Raw genomic sequence first — 13201 nt, 5'->3', positions numbered from 1 at the left:
TTTGTTTAAGATCCAAATAATTAAAATGCACATTAATGGTTATTGATGGCTCTATTTCCTTTTCAAGAGAAATAGACCCAAGTTCTCTTACTGGAGTAGAAATTTACGAATCTTCTCAAATTACCCAGGGACTTGGAAGCCTCCGGATGGATGTGGTCTTCCCTTATTGCTTTCCTCTTCCCACGTCATTTTCAGTTAAAAAAAAATTAACCATTCCCAAAGGAGGGATTCCTGTTAGGAACCCTCAGCAAGTGAACTTGTACTGGGAACCGTCGGGCTTTCCCAGTCTGTCTGTATTCCCCTCCCTCCCCACCCCCTAGTTGTAAATAAAGGGGAAAACATTTTTCTCTCCAAAATTATTAAAATTTCAATTTTCATGGAAAATAGAATTTTACAATTTCAGTTTTGAAATCAGTAAGAGCCAGAGAAAGTGTGAAGGTGTCCAAACAGGCCATCTGGACATCCAAAGATCAGGACTGATGGGAGATATAGAATGCTCTTTACTCCAATCTAGGCAGGGGTCAGACTGCTCTCAGCATTAAGGGCGTTCATGGACACTGCGAGGGGGGAGCGTATCTGAATAGCGGGGTGACTTGGACAGTGAATCGCTACATTAATGGAACCACTGCCAAATCTTCAGATTTAGAGGCTCTGGTGAAAAATTAAACCAGTGGCAATTTTCGATGTCTTGTAGCATCTGCGACCAAACAGTTCAGCACTCAGAATCTGAACAGCTCCACAGGCCGCGCTCCGGACCAGCTTTAACTCTCATCAATCTACTCATAGCCAGACTGTCAACGACAGCCAGACTCATTAGCGATTTACTGAAAATCCTCCAAGACTTCCCTTTAAGAACAAAACGACTTCCACATTTAATTGTCTATCTGAAAGAACATACGCAAGAAATTAGGAGATCTAAATTAAATTTATTAATAGGAGAGCTTGGTGCTTAATTCCAGAGACCGGAGCTCAGATTGCTGGGGCTTGATGAAAAGCAAAGAGAAATAGTAGGGACATAGCTAAAAACATGACTTTTACCATCCTCCAAATTCTATGAGTTCTATACCCATGCTTGAGAAATGGGTAAAACTGAAAACCATCAAAATAATTGGACTTCTTAAAAACTGGATTGTATGAGTGAAAAGTGTTTATGAGAAGTCGATGACTCCGGATCTTATCATCCAAGAGGACAGCACAGAATAGTTAATATGTTCCTTGAGGGACTAGGATGCTGACGTCTTTTTCTGATACCCGATCATTACGTGACTGAAAAAAAAAAAAAGGGGGAAGTCATTCCATGAATAAAAATCGGAGCGCAACAGTGCAACAAAATATTCTGTACTTAAAGGCCGCAGGCAGACAGATGTTGATAAGGAAGGCTCTTCTAAAACCATGTTCGGATAGATTTCTGCTAACTGCACATATAAATAGGAGCAGAGGGCCGGTCACCTCTGTAACCACCGGCAGCAGCTGAAGAAGCCGCAGCTTCAGACGCAGCCAGAGGGATCTCAGAGCAGAGAAGGCGCTGCCGACTCGCGCAGCTGCCTGACCGGGGCGGCTCCCACAGACGCCGGCTGCCCGAGGCCCTCTTTTTCCTTCCTCTCCTTCTTCGACTTTCCCTCTTTTCCTTAATCACTTACTTCTTTCTCCCAGTGGACTTACGGCCACTTTGTCCCCCACCCCCCCTTTAGCTGGTCGCCTCCTCTTTCTTCCTTCTACATCTCTCTCCTCACCCCTTTCTCTCGGTGTCACGCTGCCTCCTACTTCTGTGCGTCGACAAACTTTTGAACAGAATATCGGCCTCGGCAAACAAGTCCTCCAGCTCCTCCTGCTGCTCCTGCTCGTTCCTGCGGCTTCTCCTCAGACGCTAACGCCAGACGGTGATGCCTTTTGGGTTGTGACTCCGGCGAAGAAACTTGGAGAAGCCCTTTGCCCGCCGTCCTACTTGGCAGCAAAACCTCTCCTAGCAGCGGTAAGAGTTGGTAAGAATGGAGAGGGGAAAAATAATCTTACCAAACCAAAAGACTCACTTGACTGCCTATTCTTTCGCCGGCATCAGGGTACGAGTTAGCTTTCCTTCGCACCAGGTCTGGCGGGTTACTGGGCACTGGGTGTATCCATGTATATCTTTTCTAACTATAGAGAGAGGGAAGTGGCGGCGCGCGCGCGGGCTGTCATTAAGTGGTATTCGACACTGGGAGCCACAGCTCGCTCAGTCCCTCCCCCAGCTAGGGAGGTCCTTGGGGTTGGAGCGTGGAAGGCCAGGGGCGTTCTGACGGCTGGGTGCCCTCTTTCCCGACCTGCGCAGAATGACCATGTGTAGCGGAGCGAGGCTGGCCCTGCTGCTCTACGGGATAATAATGCACAGCAGCGTCTACTGCTCACCTGCCGCCGCTGGACTCCGGTTCCCCGGGATCAGGTAGGTTCTGGCCGCCCGGGCTGAGCTGAGGCCGGGGCTTCCCTTCCCCGGACACCTCCTCGTGGTCGCCCTCCTGCGGTTCCTCAGTTCCGGCTAAGACCATCTCCCCACGCGCCCCCAGTGCGCCGCCACCAGCCGGGGTCCGGCCGCGGATCCCTGGCCCTGGCAGCTCCGCGGCGGCTCGGCGCCCCTCCCCCAGCCCGCGGCAGCCCAGGGGCCCGGGAGGAGCCAGCGCGCTTCAGCGGGCTGGGAAACCTCCCCTCCCCAGCCCCGCCCGCGGGAGGGGCGCAGGGCAGGGCCCGAGTTTGACTTCTCCCTATTCTTAGCTTGAGTTAGGAGAACTTCGGCTCCCGGAGCCTGCCTGGGGGCTGAGCATGAAGCTCCCGTGGACTTTGCTTTGTTACAGCTCGTTCTGGACTGTCCGGACGGGGTCTCCCACTCTCTCTTCCACTCTCCTCACCTCAATTCGAATTCTTTCCCCTGAAGAGCTTTCTCTCAAGTGATACGTTTTCCAACTGCATTTTGGGGCTCAGACTGTCTAGGGGAGGAGGAGTGCTGGCCAGGTACGGTTGAGGAAAAGCGATTTGAGAGAAGGAAGAACAAGAATGAGGTTGAAAGGGAAGGGGAAGAAGAGATGAAACGGATGCAAGGAGAGAGGGAGAGAAAGCAAGCAGGCAGGCAGGACTAGGAGAACAGCCCTGCCCGTCCCAGGCTGGAGTAACCCTGGCTTTTTCCTTAATCCTTGATTGCTAATCGGTCGGTGCTGCCCGGGTTCCCTGCCGCAGCCCCCGAGTCCCGGGCGGGTCAGCCGGAGAGTGGAAGCTCGCTTTGCCGCACGGCGTCCGCGCCCCGCGGTGTCCCAGACTCCCGGCAGCCAGGAGCGCGCGTTCTGCGCGAAAAGCTGCTCCTCCCAGCCGCGCCCAAGAACGTTCGCCTTAGGGGCTGCTGACCATTGATTTGGCAGGAGGGATGGGTTCTGGCTTCAGTATTAGATTCCAGCATCTGGGCACGGGGCAGGATGGAAGTAGCCGGAAAGACCCGGGGAATCCAGGCAGCCTGGCCAGGGCAGAGGCGCGTCGCCCAGGAAAAAGGCTGGGTGCGGGGCGGGCGAGGGATGTGCTTGCCTTTCCCTTACCTCCTCAGGGAGGGGGAAAGGCGAGTGGCGAAACGAAGTGTGACTCTAACCCTCCTAGAGATCGCTGCTTGCACTGGCCGCTTTCCGAGTCTCTCCAGTAGCCCATAGCGAGGTTTTTTTTTGTGTGTTTTAACCCACCTCTCCCCGTCTTATATCAAGGATAGAGGCGGTAGGCAAGGGCGACTGCGAGACCGCTGCGCTCCTGCTGGCTCTCGGTCCCCTGTTGACCCTTTCCCTGAGTCCCAGGGTTGAGATGTGGTCCCGACGCCCCGCCATGTCTAACACATCAGTGCAAACTATTTATTTAGTGGACTTAAAAGCCCTATTTCACCCCCAGCTATTTTCAAAGTCCCAAGTGCCTGGCACTTTCCCCGGGCGAGAGGCACCGGAGGGCGCGGACACACCACAGAATGAGCCGCCGCCGAACGGGCTAAGTTTAGGGGCATCTATTATTCATGTTCCTGCCAGATCCTCTCCCGCCCAAAATAGAAGCCGGAGGTTCTCCGTGACCTACATCTGCGCAGGGAAGGGCTCCCCTGGGCTCGGAAGCTGGGTGGGGGTGGCTGCCGGAGTCGGCCACCGCACACCCCGCCCACCCACTCTCTCTGTTTGGTTCTGGGCCTCCCCCCTACGGTCATCGCGTTGGCCAGCGTCTCCTCTCCTAGGGCCTTTTTCTCGTCCCCGCCCGTTGCTGCTTTGGTGGCGGGGGGGGGGGGGGGGGGGGGGGGGACGGGACGCTCTGGCGCCAGGCCGGACGGGGGGCGGGCCCTTTCCGTGGCCAGGTGCGCGAGGTCGGCAGAGACGCCTCGGCTTCCCCGTGCTCGCTGGGGCCGCGACCCTGCAGGGCGACTCTTTCCCCGCGGGAAGAGGGGCAGGAGAGCCGCCTCGCGAGGTGTGAATTTCTGTTGGGCGTAGTTTTCTCCTCCTTACCTCTACCCCCATCCCTGTCCCTCAAGAAGAGGTAGTTCTCCGGGGGAACCTTTAGGAAGAAGGAAAATCACTGCGAGCCCCCTCCTCTGGGTCCTCGTAGAGCCCGGGAGGGACTGGTACTGACCACTCCCTCTGCCCCCGCTACCCCGGCAGGCCAGAAGACGAGGCGTACGACGAGGACGGAAACCCGCTTCTGGACTTCTACGACCCGGAGCCGCCAGGCGCGGGGAGCCCCGCCTCCGCGCTCTACTACCCCGCGGAGAGGAGGTACCTCCGCCCGGGACCGAGGTGGTGGGAGGGGCGGGGTGGGGGGGTGGCCCACCGAGCAGGTTCTTTTTCATAAAAGCCCTCAAGTCTCTTTTCTCCCTGACTGGTTCCCACGAGAGCGACAGAAAGCAGGCCGGTCTGTGTGGACACGAGGGCTGCGTGGTGACCGAAAGGTCTGTGGCCCAAGGAGTGGCAGTGATCGCGCTCCCCGGCCGGGGCGCAGACCTGCCATATCCGGAGGGCAGGAGGAACTCCCGGTCCTGCCATTCGCTCACGGGAACATCCCAAGGGAGTTATTCGCGAGTTCAGTGACTCTAGGGGTTTCCCCGTCAGCTTCCCGGAGCCCCGAGGGGCGTGCGTGCCCAGCGGGGGACCTGGGGAGGCCACTTGGGGACAGAGTCAGTGACCTTGGGCGCGCACTTTGCCTCCCTGTTAGAGATGTCGCCCATGGGATCCTTAACAAGGCGTACCGCAAAGTGCTGGACCAGCTGTCCGCCAGGAAATACCTGCAGACGCTCGTGGCCAAGGGCCTGGGGTAAGAGTTTGCGAAAGAGTTAACGGGCGCGTGACGGCGCGCGTGCGCCCGGGGCGGGCGGCCTGGCTGCTGCGTCCGCGCGCGCACGTGGGGCGGAGGGCGCGTCTGCGCCGCCGCGGGGGCTGCGGGGCCCGGCCAGCCGCAGCGAGAGGTCTGAGGTTGCTCCTTAAGTTGGGCGAGACAGCGCGGGTCCGGGAGAGAACAGGCCAGGGTAGCAAGACTGGGGAGTTTGAGCCGTTTTGAATAAAAAAAAAAGAGAAACCAAACAAACCCCTCATTCATTCAAAACCTTCAAGCTTCGCGGGACGACTTGCTATAATTTCCTCTAAGCTTGACTTTTTGTTTTTGCTTTTACATTTCTTTTCCTGTAAATTCAAATCGAAACAAACAAATCCTCAAATTCGGACAGTAAGGGAAACAGTTTTTTCTCGTGCCAGACAAACCCAGAGCACAGGGCTTTCGTGGAGCATCTCTCAGCAGAAGGCAACGTTTTAATAAAGCCCATGGGAAAACAGATTACATTTTTCGCAATGAATAATTTATGCGATGAAAAATATTGCCTACAGCCTGTCGACTTATATTATTATCACGTTTTTCAACTTAGCGTGCTGAAGGAGGAGTGCTCGTGTCTGACTAGAATTGCAGGATCGATGTAAACCCCAGCGCGCAGCCCTCGTGGCATTTAGGGCTCTTTGGTTATTTTCTGTGTTCATGGGGGGCGAGAGGGACGGTGAGGACAAGCCAGCGCAAGCGCGCGGATGGGCATTTCTCTAAGGGCAGCGTTTGGGGAAAGGATAGGCTTAAATCGCGTGCCCTTGGCCCAGACCTCATTCCGGGCCCCTTCGGTGAGGACTTGCAGCCCGGAGATCCTCGGTGGGGAGGGCGGAGTGAGGGGTTTCCATCGAAGCCCACCCTCGGGCTGCTTTCGGGCAGAGGAGGGCGGCGCGGTGGGCAGTGAGAGGCCTGCCCTCCCCGAAGGCTCCCGCGCGGGGTGGGGCCCGCCTGCTCCCCGCCGCTATTGAGCCGGTGTCTCCCGCCCCGCCACCCTCTTCCCGACCCCTTTCCTTGCAGTGGGAACCTGGGCGGCGGCGCGGAGGACGACTCGGAGCCGCTCTCCAAGCGCCACTCAGACGGAATCTTCACGGACAGCTACAGCCGCTACCGGAAACAAATGGCTGTCAAGAAATACTTGGCGGCCGTCCTAGGGAAAAGGTATAAACAAAGGGTTAAAAACAAAGGACGCCGAATAGCGTATTTGTAGCGATGCGTTACCAGCTACCCTGTGTGTACAGCCCTGACCCAATGAAAAGTCATTTTCCCAACTGACTGAACGGTCATCGCTCATGTGTTCTATCCAAACGTGTATTTATGTATGAAGTAAAGCCATTAAATGAATATTTTGATAATAATATTGTTTTTCTTTTTACAAAGCACTAGAGAATGCACAGATATACTTTGTGGACCAATTATTGAGATATATATATAATAAATATATATAAAGAATATATATATAAGTATAATAGAGAGCAGTTCATACAAAGTGTGCACAAGATTGGAAGTTTGCCTGAGCTGTTTATGTTTTTATATAAAATAAATAGAAAAATAGACAATCATTGTTTTGAATATTACTCCTATTTTTGTAAACTGGAATTAAAAGGATAGTATTTTTATCCATGACAGGCCTGAAGATATTAATACTGACCATTTGTTACTGTACATAAACAATGATGCCCTGCTCCAGGGAGATTTTGAGGTGATGATTTGGGAGAATTGCTGAAGGGCGGTCTTTCCTGGTGAGTCTCCGGGGGCAGGCTGCTTGAGTCCCAGCCGAACTCAACGAGGCACTGTCTCCCTGACTGGGTGCCAATTCCAATACTTCTGCTTTCTTTGATTCTACTTTTATGTGTATTTGTCTCTCTTCAGACTCTCAGCCCAGAAGAAAATTCTCCTGATAAAACAACAGCTCGATCCAAATTATGCTTCTCCCCAGAATTCACACCACTGCCTGGGGGAAGAGTGGGGGGATTGTACTGAGAAGGGGGACTTAGGTAGAAAGCTCCCTTTTCTGTATTTCCAGGGAACCCAATATCCCAAGGTTAGGGCAATTGGAACAAAGTAAAGGAAATGTAGGCATATTGGACGAGGCAGAGCATAAGGCAGTAGGAGGAGGACCCTGGTTTGGGGCTGCCCCAGGTCTGGGACACTGAGGGCAAGCCAAGTCCCACTGGAGGTCCCCTGCCCGATTGACTTTGGGTGCTGGGTATTGGAAATGGATGCAAAGTACAATGTGTTTTTCTCCAGTGCTGTCCATGCTTCTCATCTTGTGAAATGGCCAGGATCCTCCCCTTTGAATCCTGCTCTGTAAGAGCCACTGTTTTCCTTTGTGGTTTTCTGAAGACCCCTCCTTCCTACCCTCTTGCACTGTTTAAGTACCATTTACCATTTTTCATTCACTTCTCTTAAACTTGTGAATGCTTCTTTTTTTGTTGTTTGATGCGAGCACTTACTGTAAAGTTTAGGAAGTCCTGTGTAGTTATCACTAAGTAATTACGCACTAAATATGAACCTTTTGTTTCTTGTTTATTGAGTTTGTAGGTAAAATGTATTTTTCTACATTATGGCTTATTGCTTAGTAAAATTTATTTCATAAAACCAACCTTTGTCATATTAGAATGTGTAGTGTTCACATGTTGCTCAGTTTTACTAACTGATAAATCATTTAAACCTCGTCTTCATATGTATGAGTACTATCTTATATCTGTGGTCAAGAGTGAGGTAAGCAAGCCCCAAGAGACCCTGAGAACTGCCCCCTTGTATCCTTTCTTGGCTACAGAAAGCATGTCTGTCTGTTTCCTATCAATTCCTTGAACATGTCTAGTAATCTCTATAACCAAAAGAACTTTCACCCAGCAACCAGATCAAACAACAACAGGCAAACCAGCCAACCTCCCAAATTTCAGGCACAAATTCTTTTGAAAAGGAGGGGAAAAAAAAAGAAGAACAAGAAAAGATTAAACATTAGCTTGTAAAGTTTAAAGGACCTTTCCTTTTCCTTTATGGATTTGATCAGTATGAAGTCATAAATCAAAGAAAACAGAATTGGATTTGCATTCCCAGGCGGGATGGATGCTGCCAGGAGATCACATTGCAAACAGGGAAAGCACAGAGGCATTCGATCTATGCCTGAGTCCTGTGTGCGGGATCAATCTTTCTCTAATTCTGCAGTCTCCTCAGGCAGTGTGACACGGATGCAGTTTGCAGCGTTAGTGCCTTTCTTCGCCTTTTAAATCGCCACGAATCACAGATGGCTATTTAGTGGCCCTACAATGCTGCAACACATCGGCTTGCATTTTAGTCTTAATTATTTGTTTCTTGGATAATGGGCAGAGTTTTTTGTATTTGTGTTAGCTGTTAGAGGAAATAGGGCTCTAGTTAACCTTTTATTTATGAAGCCTAATTTAGTGTTCCCGTGGCTAGTTGCAAGCATTTACAGTGATCACCCAGTTTAATCTTTTGTATACTTTTTAGAATTTCCAAGAGCCTTACTAACCTGGAGCAGATTTATGATATAGTGATAATTTAGGTAGATGTTAGTCTTGAAGCTCTTATTTTGTGTGCAATGATTATAAAATCATCTTAACCAAGTATTATTACACACATGATATCTATAACTAGGACTTTGATAACTGTTATATAAAGTGTGTAAAATTTGTATGAATAAATTTTTGTAAACAATGCAACTTCGTCTAATGTTTGGAGAAAAAAGACATTCAGGAAATAACTACTTTAAAATCTCTTAGAGTATTATATTTTCTTTAGCAACCATAAGATTTTTCATGTCTGGAATATATATCTAAGCAGCCATGTATTTTCATAAACTATATTTTGCTATCTGCTTGATGGGTTACTGGATTCAACTAAAAATCTAAAGTAGCTACTCAGAAGGAGATGCCTAAGAGCATATTAAGCTCGTAAATAGGCACGGAATTGGAAACATTCACAGGATGCACAGTGTAGATTAATTTCCATCCCCTTGTGTGTATATACATTGCTCAGTATTCAGAAAGGTACCATCCGGTGGGAGACTACCTGGGTATTAGTTTCACTTCTAAAATAGCAATCTAACAATTGTAATCTTTTATAAGTAATTCTGCAGACTAAATTGGTCTCGACAAAATTTTGTGTAAAAACGATTTAATTAATCCGTTTTGGAGGTTTTAAAATATGTTTGGAGATCTGTAAACAACTATCTCAGATGAAAATGCTTTGGGTTGAAAGAAAAAGAACATGAATAAGCCAAGAGTTAACTATATACCTTTAAAAGAAAATGCACTTTGAAGCCTAGGACAAAATGTGCAAAGTCATTTGTTTTATTCATTTGTATTAACAAACTTTAAATCAAAACCTTCATATGAAAGTCCCATAAATTTCACATAGGTGTTTATTTGGAGCCTTCGATGGTTTCTGGGTTAAAAAAAATGTTTTGAAAGTCATTTATAATAAGTCACATACCATTTAATATAAACTGCCAGATTTCTATCCTAAAAATTCATTCAGTCAATTAATAAATCAATAAATACATCACAACAGTATTAGAGGACTAGTCAAGATCAGCAAGGATTCAAAAATTATATTCAGGACTTAGCTCAGTATTTAAGGCCCAGAATCATGTAGGGAGGAGCTTCTGATCTAGAGATCCCATTTGTAGTAAATTTAAAAAAATGAGTACAATACCATTCATATTTACATTGGATTTTATTGGATCAGGATGTTTTCTTCTCCATCTTTAACGTTCCCTGCTGTTGAGTCACTGAGTATATATATATAATATGCTAGTGTGGTAAATGGAAGAATGAAGAAAAATAAAGATACTTTACTTGGTTGGGGTCAATGACTTGTTGAGAAAATAGAGATACACCCCAGACTTGGCTGACTTCAAGTGAAGTTCATGTGTATAGCAACTCGATATATTCTCTTATGTGGGATAACTCAAATGACGGCTTGTCTGTGGAAGGCTTGATAGATTTAGGTATCCAAGAAGTCATAATATGTGCTTTCTTGCTGTTAGGGCTGGGAACACATTGATTCAATACAGTACACCTAAAATGGACCAGGCACACTGGTTGAGAGAGCTGACTAACATCCAAGAGTTAAGATAGTATTTTTCCAAAGAATATTTTATGCAACAGGATCACCTGTTAATAATGCAGATTGCAGGGCTCCACCAGAACCAGTGAATCTGTGTTTTAAATGAAAACCTAGATTAATAGACACTAAAGTTTGAGACTGCCTAAATTTAAAATTTGGTGACATATGTAGGCACGTATGGTGCTGGTACTGGGTGTTTTTTCCATGTTAAATAAACAACAGGTCGTGCTACCTGTACACAGTAATAAATACGTCAATAAGCTGTATTCTCCTAGGGTGGGCTTTAGGTTCATTGAAAATTGCAATATTTAAGTCATTGAGGCCATAGTTAGCATTATTTTACTTATATGTTCTGGTTGGAACTCTCTGTTAAAGGAACTTCTGGAAGGGGAGTGATCCTATAAGTAGAGTCCAAGAAATTCAATCACATGACCGAGAGATTAATGAAATACTGGAAAGAACCGGTGCAGCTAGCTGACAGGAATTCTGTGGATCCAGAAGTCAACTTCCAATTGCACTGTATCCAGATTTGGCTTGAATGTGTTCCCCACAACTGTTTACAAGATGGTTTCACTTGGATGCCCCACTATGACCTCAAACTCAACCCTACTGTTCACACTTTCAGAAGATTGGGAACCAAGATCAAGTCTGAGCTCTTTTCCCTTGCAGCCCGTCTTTGGAGAAGGGAGATGCCTGTTCCTCTTGCTGCTGCCCGTGGCCTCCCCACTGGCTTCCTACATTGATTTGTAACTGGTCAGCCTGCCCTTGGTCATTCTCCCTTCAACCAGGTAGTTTTAGCTCCTTATTCTCATAACCCTCTGATTAGGTGTTTCAGAATAGCCTCCATTGTCACAGGGCTCAAGGTTCTTCATACTCTGGACCCACTGTGTAGCCAGTCTCGCCTCTCACTATTGCCTTGATCCTTCTTTAGAAGGACAGGTTCTTATCAGTCTTTGAAACACTAATGTTCATTTTTATCTCCCAGCAATCCCTCCATCCGCAGAACATCCTTTCTCTACCTACCCAATCTAAGTATTCTGTAAGGTCCAACTCAAGCCCTCCTTTTCTAGGGATCTTCCTCAGCCTCTCAGAGGAACTGTTTCTTCTCCCTGCTCCCCCCATCCTTGCACTGTTTCCTGTGACCCTTACTCTCTGTAGCGCTACTACTTCTGATCTTTAATCCCATACTGCTTTGCCCTGTCCCTTAAATATTTTGTAAGTTCAAGGCTCGTCTCCCCAGCTGGATGACCTCCTGGAGGGCGTGGATGATACATTGCACTTTAATGCCCAACATACTTCTGGGAACATAGTAAATATCTCTTTTGAGCGATTGAAATAACCAAAGGACTTGCAGAATTCACTATGACGTTTCCCCCTTATTCTAATAGGACAGCTACAAAGCATATATAGGAAGTGATATTAACTTATTAATTAAGTGTTCATCATAAATCAAACTAGATCTCCCTCCAGGAAAAGCTACATAGGAAAGAATGCCAAGTTAATTAGATGTATTTCTGCCATAAGATAAAATGAACTTTAAATTTGCATATAGGCAAAAGGCTACAATAGACTCTAGCCACTAGGCCTTTATTTTTTCGTTCTGATAAAGAAAAGAAAGATTGAATTTTCAAGCTAAAGAGAATTCACCTTATGCCTCTAAACAGTACTACGTTTTCCCAGGATAAAGGAAAAGGCATCCTTGAGATGCAGACTGGGAACTGGGCTGCCCTCAAGGTGATTAATTAACAGAGCAGTTATCTGCAGCTGCCAAAGAAACTTCGCCCATCAATAGAAATGTGATTTGAAACATGAGTTCATAGACAGGAGAAAGGACATAACGAAAAATATTTTTTAACAACAGTGCAACATTATAGTAGGTGATGTCATCCGGTCTATATTTATTTTCTTCTTAGCTATATCTTTGCTATATATTGCAGAATCCTAATTCAGGGAGGAATATTACCTGTAAACCTAAAAGAAAATAGACAGCATAATGGGTATCTGTGCACAATTCCCCTTTGTTAATGACCCTGATTTTTGCTCTGTTGACCGCACCTCCCTTGTGCAGGATATGGCTTTTATGGCCAACTCCTCTTCCAGATATAACTAGTGAGGATAATTGTACCTTCTTACCACAGGTCAGGGCTTGGCATATGGTCAATTTCAGGATAGTGGGATTGGAGAAGAAATTGTTTTCTGGAAGCTTCTGGGAAAGAAGTTCTTTCTTTCCTTCTGAAAGGTGAGATATAATGTAACACACCATTTGAGAAGCCAGCCTCACAGTAGAACTGACACCATGAAAGACAGAGAGGAGTGACAGGAAGAAACATGTCCTTAACAACATCATTGAGCCCTTGAATCAAACCAACCCTGAAGCCTGACCTGTCTCTGGACTTTCCTGTTAAATAAGCCAATAAATCCCCTTCATTGGTTAAGTGGGGTTTTTTTTGTAATATCAGTCAGGACCTGTGTTGCCAGTAATGGAAAACGCCACTGAAACTGGCTTAGTATCTTTTCTTCAGAATGCAGAAGAGAGTATTAAGACGGGTCTGCAGAGGTTCCAGTGAATAGGGAGTGTTACAAATATCAGTGCCCAATGTCCCGAAGACGTCACAGCCTCTGCTAAAATTTTACTTTAACATTTTAATATTTAAATATTGCAAAACACTTAGAAGTGGACCTTAGTAACTGCTTTAACTATAGTAAGAAATATTCTGTGAGGAGCTCTCACCACCTTTTGCCATCAACTATGCTACTTCTTTGAATG

General features: G+C 47.3%; 1 protein-coding gene and 1 long non-coding RNA gene across 4 annotated transcripts; one reads left to right on the top strand and one right to left on the bottom strand.

The window, feature by feature from the left end:
- Window positions 1–908: 908 nt before the first annotated feature.
- LOC123287089 (uncharacterized) lies at window positions 909–2689 on the bottom strand. The gene is made up of 3 exons (XR_006530090.2): window positions 2386–2689; window positions 1734–1963; window positions 909–1266 (listed from the first exon to the last, which is right to left on the bottom strand). It is a non-coding gene; the product is annotated as an uncharacterized lncRNA (long non-coding RNA).
- Window positions 1835–6873, top strand: ADCYAP1 (adenylate cyclase activating polypeptide 1). Of its 3 annotated transcripts, none has more exons than XM_044773574.2 (5): window positions 1835–1972; window positions 2309–2419; window positions 4638–4751; window positions 5188–5286; window positions 6358–6873. In XM_044773574.2, the coding sequence occupies exons 2-5, from the start codon at window positions 2310–2312 to the stop codon at window positions 6545–6547; spliced, it is 513 nt and encodes a 170-aa protein (XP_044629509.2). In that variant the 5' UTR covers window positions 1835–1972; window position 2309; the 3' UTR covers window positions 6548–6873. The 3 variants fall into 3 exon arrangements, with proteins under 3 accessions (XP_044629509.2, XP_044629510.2, XP_044629511.1); XM_044773575.2 differs by having other exon boundaries at window positions 1849–1982; XM_044773576.2 differs by lacking the exon at window positions 1835–1972 and having other exon boundaries at window positions 2196–2419.
- Window positions 6874–13201: the final 6328 nt, after the last annotated feature.

The sequence above is a fragment of the Equus asinus genome, chromosome 7 (genome assembly GCF_041296235.1).
Source record: "Equus asinus isolate D_3611 breed Donkey chromosome 7, EquAss-T2T_v2, whole genome shotgun sequence".
Lineage (NCBI taxonomy): Eukaryota > Metazoa > Chordata > Mammalia > Perissodactyla > Equidae > Equus > Equus asinus.
This window is presented reverse-complemented; position numbering and strand designations above follow the sequence as displayed.